This window comes from Cariama cristata, unplaced genomic scaffold (genome assembly GCF_000690535.1).
Source record: "Cariama cristata isolate BGI_N322 unplaced genomic scaffold, ASM69053v1 scaffold6413, whole genome shotgun sequence".
NCBI classification, from domain to species: Eukaryota; Metazoa; Chordata; class Aves; order Cariamiformes; family Cariamidae; genus Cariama; species Cariama cristata.
Window position 1 is genome coordinate 10,130 of NW_009607700.1, and position 8,600 is coordinate 18,729.

Genomic DNA, 8,600 nt, shown 5'->3' on the forward strand with positions numbered 1-8,600 from the left:
GAAAGATAAGACCGGCTGTGGTGGGCTGGCATCTGTGGTGTGGAAGCGCTTTCAGTGATGGCTGGACTGACTTGCCAGATTCTTTTCTCGGCTGTTGAAGGCTAGTTGCTTCTACTCACTGGTAGGCAGGGAATTTCCCTCCTACTCAGTTTAATACAGGAGTTCTGCTGAGACTCCTGCTCTAGAATGAGTGCTGCATGTTGGGATGGAACCTGTGGACCGCACAGTGATAACCTGATTAAATTGGAGGACTTCTGGTGTATGTCTGCATGGGAGGGCAGTGCTGGTTACCTCTGATGCTGTTTGAGGTCCTTTTCTCATTTTCTTTTAAAAAGGGACAGTAGCTTAATCAGACTGTGCTATCCTGGCAGTGTTTTTGTACTCTGAAGTATGATGGTCAGTGCCTAGTGACATCAAGACCTTCTTTTGACAGCACAGTGGCTTAGGAACTTTCTCATCTTTCACCTCATAGCTCATGTATTGGTCTTTACATTTCTCTCTGGATTCTCTCCTTCTCGATCGTTATTCTGTTTTCAGTTCCTCGCTTTAGTCTTGTTTGGAGTCCAGTTTAATGGGAATTCTTGGTGGGTAGGAGGAATGGGTGAAGCTGTACCACGCATCTCTGCCTTATGAAAGGGACAACTTGGTGCAATGAGATTTTTTCCGTTTAGCATGTCAGCGGCTATGTGTTGTATGATCCAGTTGCATGATGAGTTGGCCAGCTTGAAACTGGGAGACCTAAACTGCTGAGTGTGTTCTTTGAACATAATTAATTTGAATAAATGGCTCCTAACTACTCCTGTGTAATTGTGTTTGTAATTGGAAGCCTTTATGCTCTGCTAAAAGTTATTTAAAGTGGTGCCTCTAAGGGTTTCATAATTTTGTGTTTCTTTTTTTTTTTTTTTTTTTTTTCCCCACCTCAGTGTCTGCTTTTCTGGTGCAAAAAGATTGAAGGGAACAGACAAGAAGCAATGTGGGAATTCAACTTCAAGTTCAAAAAGCAGGTATGAAAGAAGAACCAGAATGGCTGTGACTTTTTTTTTTGAAGCACTAATGATTTTTCTGGGTGGTGGAAAGGAAGGTGGAAACTTTTTATGTGTTCAGACAGTGACTGGAAACTCTGACTCCCATAATAAACTAAAGCACATTCTGAAACTACACTCAGTTTTCAGTCTGTATTACTGAGACATTTAGAATCCTACATTTTTATTTCCTCATTTGGTATCCTTTTATCAATTCTTAAGATGCCAATCATTTGGTACTCCAAATAGTATAATCTTTGAGCCATCGCTGCTGATTACTACCAAAAACCATACTATTTGACTTTATTGATCAAAGTGTAGACCAAAATCTGAAAATTCTTGGTTTACCATTGGAAAGATTTCCCAGAGAAGTGAAGAAAGCCCACACTGCCAATAAAAACCTCCAGTGATGGGTCTCAGGAGAAGCAAGTAGTTTCAGGCAACCTTGGGAATTCTGCAGCTTTCCCTGCTAAAGAAATGGTCCAGAAAATTGCATGTCCTGAGTGTTGGCTTTTTGTTGTTTATGTAAGACTTTGCCCAGACGCGTGGGAATGCACTGCGAACCTGCTGGTCAGCACCAGTGAGAAGCAGCCAAACTCTCGTCGTAGTTTCCTGCTTAGCTAAATAAGTCTCTCTTTCTTTCAAGTCTCCCAGATTTAAGAGCAAGTGTTGCAAAGGTCTTCAGCCACCCATTCAGTATGAAGAAGTCCATACAAATCCAGATCAGGATTGCTGTCTACTGCAGATCACCACCTTTAACTTCATATTCGTGCCAATAGTCATGGGTATGACGTTTACCTTGGTAAGTGTTTTGAGAAATCTGCCAGGCAAACTTTGCATATGAGGTTTCTGTAAGGAGATGAAGAGGACACCTCTTAAATCACACTGCTGCGTCAACAAACCAGTTCTGGGAATCTTAAGGTTAATGATCAGAGGAAATGCTGAGGGTCTCCTCAGCTTCTCCATTTCCATCAGCTCTTCCCTATCTGGTGCAGCAAATACAGATGATGTAGAGAATCTACAAGGAGCTGTGGTTGTGCAGCATGTGGGGGCAGATGAGTTGTCAGTGCTCCAGCAGGGTACAAGAGGTAGGGATGCAGGAGAAGAGGAGATCTTCCCTCCTCAAGAAGGTATCTCCTTACCTTACGGCGAGAAATTCTGAGAGCAGAAACGCTTTCAATGTGTATATGGTCCTTGACTGCTGATTGCTGGGAGAAAGAGCAGCTTTTGAACCAACTTCCCCAAACTCAGCTCCAGCCAGCAGCAGAGCAGGTCTGCTTAGGCAAGAGCAGTGGTGAAGCATGGGGCAGCACGTGTGGCTGCACTTGTAAGTCAGGGTTTCAGAAGTGACCTGTGCCCAAGAGAGGTTCAGTCTGGCTTCACGTAAGAGTAGGGCAGTGAGTTCCAGACTTCCTCTGACAGCCGCTTGCTTTCAGGTTCACTTCTAGCAGCATTGTTTGGGGTTGTCAGACAGAGAGAACTGGTTTGAATCCAGTGTTGTAGATTCAGAGTGTAACTCTGCCAGCACCTGCAGTACCTTAGACTTTTACAATTTAGAAGAATATAAAAAACGTATCTAAAAGTGTACTGTGAAGAACTCTACTTTGATTTTCTGAAACCCCTCCTGGTCTCTTTTCTTGCAGTTCACCATCAACGTGAGCACAGACATGAGGCATCATCGCGTGCGCCTGGTGTTTCAGGACGCCCCAGTTCGCAATGGCAAGAAACCTCGCCTTGACCAAGGAGTGCAGGTTGTGCTGGACCCTGTGCATAGTGTGCGGCTCCTGGATTGGTGGCACCCACAGTACCCCTTCTCTCCAAAAGCTTAGTGCTCTCCTGAATCTGCAGGAGCCGGCAGGTGACTGAATCTGGCAGGCTGAAGAGAATTTCTTAAGAACCAGGAAATCCTATTTTTATTTCTTAAATTCTGCAGTCTCCTTGCAAGTGGTTGAAGCTACTGAGCTAGTCTGTATGTATATAACTTCTGGTCAGTGATGGGCAGAGCTGAGTGTAAAGCAGAAACTATTTGTAAACACACTTTTATGTAAAATTCACATTTTATGATTTGAAAGGAGCTCCCTGGAACTGTTCATTTAAAATCCTTTTGGTGCTAATGAAAGTGGTCCTGTTTTCTGTTCTTCGGGAAGAAGGAGGAGGTTTTGCTTTCCAGCTTTAATATGACCAGAAACAATTTACAAACAAAATCCACATTTGTTTTACTGCAGCACAATTGCATTCAAACACAGCGTGATATTTCAGTGTCTGAGAAGCAATAAGCAAAGCGGCAGTGATCAACAATAATGCTAATTCACAGTCCAACTGATAGAAGTTTAAGGAAAGAAAAAAGCCTGAATGATCAAACAAAGGAATTATTTCAAAGAGGATTTGTAAGACAAAGCCTTTCTTGAATGTAAAGATACTTCAAGCTCTCACACTGGTGTTTCCTCTTTGAAAGGAAGAGCTAAACCTTTAAAACCAGAAGGTGCTTTTCAGAGAAGATAAAGAGAGGGAGGGAGAGGAGATGGAGGGGATAAACTAAAGTAACTGAAGCAGTGATGAAGGACGTGACTGTGTCTTTCCTAAGAGCAGTGGAGCAGTGTTGGCCTGTTGATGCTGGAAAGCCCGGAAGCAATCGATGATCTGGCTTTTGACTAAACAAATTAATTTCTGTGAGAAAGAAGCAGCCCTGAAAGTTTCTGTGGCTCTGGGTTGACTGAGAAGGGAGAGGGCTGTAGAGTTTGGGCCTGTCAAGAGTACAGTCTGTTGTGTCCACAAGGAATCGGGCTGGAGATTTAATTCAGTGGGTGAATGTCTTGCTGCCGACAGATGGAGGTCTCGTGGAGGAGTGGTGGCAGGCAGAGGAGGTACCAGCGTGCAGGTGAGCAACAGTGGAAATAGTAACCCTAGACTTGAGTTTTGCTGCCTATTTTATGATTAGCTCTTCAGTCCTATTTCACATCAGATCTTGTCTCAAGGAGGAGTCACTGAGCACTTTTCCACGTATAATGTTTAGTGAAGCTCCTGGAAAGCGAGGGAGTTCTGCCATCTCAGTTTGAATTTAATATGCAAATACCCCATGATCCCTGTGTGGCTGCCTGCGAGGATTTTCGTGTGTGTGCCTCTACTGCTCTGTAAATCACCCCCAGGGATGTCTGACCCAAACTTGGATCTGTGTTAAAGGCTCTGTGATGTTGACTTCAAACAAACATTACTTGGAAAAACTGCCTCACAGTTCCCCTTTTCAGTGCTGCTGAACATGTGTTGATACCAACAAGTAAGTTTTGAAATTAGATTAGTCAAAGTAGAGATACAGGGCAAAAAAAATGTGTTGTAACTGTGATAATGAAGCTGGTTCCCGTGATAGTGAAGCCTGGTCTGGGCTGCGGTTACCTTTGTGGTGCAGGAGGGGAAGGGCAGCAAGTTAGGGCTGGAGCTGCCTGTAAAGGCCGCAGGACTCCATCTGCGGCAGAGCCTGTGCAGATAGAAGCTGCTCCAGGGCAACGGATGAATAACGGTCGTCTTTTTGCGGTGGGCTTAAATGCTGCTGAACTCGGTGACGAGTCCTCCGTGGTCGTGTGGTGGAGTTTCTCGGCTGGAGTTCAGTAAGTGAAACATCGTCAGCTTGCACAGTTATCTGTTGTCTTGTGCGGGGGCTCTTTCTCAGCTGATGTGCGCTCTCCTAGAGAGGGGTCTATTCGATCAGAGCCCGTTTTCTGCAGAATCCAAGGTGCTTTGAAGAGCGTGCTTCAATCTGTTTTCCGTTACTACCCTGAAAACTGTTTTGCACGATAATGCCAGCGCCATGTGCCTGGTGAGTGCTGTTTGCTCTTCGCACAAGATGCGGATACGGAGGGTGGGGGCAGAGATGTTTGCTGGTGTCCAGGGCTGGCTGGCAGGAGGATGGAGCAGGCTTGTGTCTGTCTAAAGCTCTGCCCTCACCTGCGGAGAGCTGCTCCAGCTGAGTGGGGACGGGAACAGCAGCCTGTGCCTTGCTCTTGCTTCTGAGCAGAAATACAGAACAAGTTCTTAGGGCTGCGTGTTTCCGACATCTGTGAAAGCAGGAATATGTTCTAATGAGGTGCATGGCGTGTCCAGGATAATGCTGAGTGTTCCGGGGCAGAGGTACTCCAGCAGCACCCGCTCCAGATGGCGAATGGCTTTCAGCCCCATAGCTCTTCCTGGGCAGCTGGTCCTCGAGTGGTGCAGGCAGAGTGGGCAGTGCAGGCTGTAACAGCAGGAGGCAGGTGGATGGGGTGTATCCTGCTACTAGCAGACTTGCTCGTTTCAAATAAGGATACTTAATTATGGACAGATGCCCCTAACCTAAAGAGGTGCCTCTCCCATGCCAGCCTTTTTCGAGGCTGAAATGTATAAAATGTAGAAGAACAATTTACAATCTTTTCCTTTGCAAGTAGCAAACCTTACGATGACTCCAATGCCAGAGCCGTGCTGATCAACGCTGGCAGGGATCAGGGACCTGTTACCATCCGCGTGGGGAGGCCAGTGAGGTGGCAGGGATGCTGTGGAGGTTGGGCTCTGCTTGCCCACGTGTATTGCTGCAGGGCACCGTGTTTTCCCCTTCCTTCCTTACCTGGAACATGAGAACCTCATGTTGATGTTTCCTCAATGATGTGAGTGAGTCCTCGCCAGACCTCAGCCCCAAGCAGGGGGGCGTTTCTACCTCTTGTCCCCCAAGTCCAGCCTTTCTTGAAGGCTGCCTGCCAAAAAAAAAAATCCTTTTCCTTGTTCTCCGGGGGTGGGATGCGGTGAGGTTGTGTTACAACTAGTCTGCACAGCCCCTGCCAGGACTCTGGGCAGGAGAGGCTGTGGTTTGGTATAAAATAATCACTCTTTCTCATAGGATGTGACTCAAAAGGGTCCCTGATGGTGTGGAAACGGAGCCCCAGATCAGCATCGTGATGGCTGGAGCCTCGATGCTCTCCCTGCTTTGTGGGGCCCTGTTTTACCTCCGCTTTGTCCTGCTCGAGTTCCTGAATAATGGAAGGGCTGTAAGCGGATCCGGCCCAGCTCTCCGATTTCCCCAGGGGAAACATGGAGGCTTGGCCAGCACCCTGGCTTCATCCTGCCCCTCTCCTTTGTGGGGATCAGGTGTCGGACAGGAGATGAGCCAGGGCAGGGCAAGGGCTGGGTGCTGTGGGGAGGGTGGTCAGTACCTGCAGTGGGTCCCCTTCTACCTGTCCCCCCCAGTGCGTGGCTCCAGCTCCAGCTGGGGGGACTGGTCCTCCCTGGCCCCCCTGGGCTGGGTCTGTGCCTGTGCAGCCGCGTTCCCCCCTCGAAACAGCCTTTGCACCTGGGGCTTCTCTCTCTTCTCCAGTTTATTCCAAGAACAAGCAAAAAAATGTGCCTTTTAGCTTCATTTAAGCCACCAGGCAGAATAATAATTCAGGGAGCAGAGTGCGAGCACCAGGTTTTGGGCCCGAGGGAGGTTTGCGAGTGGCTCTGGGTCCTGGTTGTGCCTGGGTGCTGAGGCTGGGCCATGGCCCTTGCAGAGGGGGACGTGGGTGGAGGGGCCCTTTTCCAGCACCCCAGCCAGCATTTGGGATTTGTCCCGTAGCACAAGGCGGGAGTGATGGGATGGGCTGGCTCAGGCTGGGCTTGCAGGACTTGCTTGGACGGCAAGGGGACCCATGACCACATCAGGGTGGGCATGGGGGGCTGTGTCCTGGCTGTAGATTCCTTTCCTACTTGAGGCAGGCTCATGGGTGTGCCTGAAGAGGGTCAAATCCTGCCCTAGCTCTGCACCCTGAGGTGGCACGTGAGGACCAAAGCGGGATTCCAGTGGGGAATTCCCCTCTGCTGCACCCTGTAGCAGTGCTGTGTGTCCCCCAAAAGGCATGTTTCTATGGCGGGGCTGCCTGTTGCACCCACAAGTGTAGGGGAGCTTGAGGCACCTCGGCATCGTGGCCTCCCCACCCTCCCCTTCCTTCTCACGAGGGCAGGAAGGACCAAATCCTGGTTCTTTCCTGTGCAGGGACACGGCTCACGGCACAACTGCAATGAGAAAAGCCCTCCCCATCCTGCAGCTGCTACCGGTCGTTTCAACATCCCACGTGAGCCACCAAGCCCCACATCCCTTCCTTACCATGTGTGCTTAAACGGCAAATCTCTGCTGGCTTGCACCGTCCCGGCTGCCCTGGCCCTCCTGGCATCTTTCAGCCCCTGCCTGGGTGCAAATACCGGACTGCCCATGCTCCAATGCAGGCAGGTTATCCCCACTGCACGAGGACAGAGCGACTGACATCCCATGATGGGAATTTAAGGATTTAAAAATCAAACAGCTTGGGAAAAGTGAAAGCCAGCGGATCCGGGAGTCTGCGGACATCTCTTCCTCTCCTTCCCAGTGCCATCGCCTGCTTCCTGCCCTACCTTATCTCTCCGCAGCCACCTTTGTCCTTGCGGGCGTGTCCGAGGTTGGTGGTTCCATCTGAACCCACAGTGAGCAGCTGGGGCTGGAAGGCATCGGAGGGCATTTGTAGAAGATAGAGCCTGGGAAGAGACGTTGAGGCCTTTCCAAAGGTAGGAGAGGTCCAGGCCAGTGAGGAGAGGAGGGAAATGGGATTTGGGCTTCCATGTGGATAAATGGGGAGGATGGGATGGAGGGGAAAGGTGTTGCTCTCCATTTGGATGCTGCAGTGAGTTGCCGTGTTGGAAGGAGGTGAGGAACGCCTGGCTCTGAGCTGGGTGCAAGCGATGCTGTTGGGTGACTCGTGGGTGCTCTGGGGTCCCTGCTGTGGGTCTGGAGGAGAGAAATGAGGTTTGGAGGGTGAAGGAGCTGGGGACAAACTGGGCTATGGGAAGAGCCCTGCGTGGCCGACGTTGATTCATGGGGATGGAAGGGCCTTTGTCCCCAGCCAGGGCTGCAATGCCCAACACTCCAGTGAGGAGCTGAGGTGTGCGGGGAAACCGTGGTGCCCTCGTGGGGTCCATCCCAGGTGGGATCCTGGCAGCCAGCTCTGCCCTGGCCCAGGGAGCCCTGGGGTTGCAGTTCTGGCTCAGCAGCCCCAGAGGTTTCTGCCATCTTAGCACAAGGGTTGGAAAATAAACGGGAGCAGACACGCACAGTGGCTCCGTGTTTCCAGGCTCCCATCTCAGCACACAGCATGTTTTCACCTCAGTGCCACCAAAGTGGCAGATTTGCACAGGAGTTTGGGGTGCTGGGGCTTGGCAGGAGCCCTCCGAGGGTCTGATACTGCCTGGGGGACTGGGGCTGCCAACGGAGATGGTGGGTGGGTGGGTTACAGCCGGTGCCATCGTGGGATGCCCAGTCCGGGGGGCAGGCTGAGGCTGTCCTAAGTCTTGCACTGAGGCTGGGGGCCCTTGGCCCTGTCCCACCTCGGGGTCCCTACCAGCCTGGCTGGTTCATCGAGCGCTCACTGGCGTGGGGCAGAGGACGCCGGCGGACGCTCCTCCTCTGCGGGAGGCAGGCGAGGACTTGGGGTGGGGCTTTGCCGAGCGAGAAACCAGAGTCCGGCCAGCACTGGGGAAGTTGCCAGGGCTGAGCACCCCAGCGAGACGGCGAGGCTGCCTGGCTGCCGCTGCTGGGCACCCACGCACCGG

At 50.7% G+C, this 8,600-nt stretch overlaps 1 protein-coding gene across 1 annotated transcript in view; it reads left to right on the forward strand.

The window, feature by feature from the left end:
• LOC104159026 (transmembrane protein 183A-like) overlaps window positions 1-3,141 on the forward strand; it is a gene marked incomplete at its 5' end in the record, with an annotated part of 12,962 nt that extends 9,821 nt beyond the window's left edge. The window contains 3 exon segments of the mRNA XM_009696828.1: window positions 924-1,004; window positions 1,669-1,824; window positions 2,666-3,141. Of these exon segments, the coding sequence (XP_009695130.1) occupies window positions 924-1,004; window positions 1,669-1,824; window positions 2,666-2,851 (423 nt within the window).
• Window positions 3,142-8,600: the final 5,459 nt, after the last annotated feature.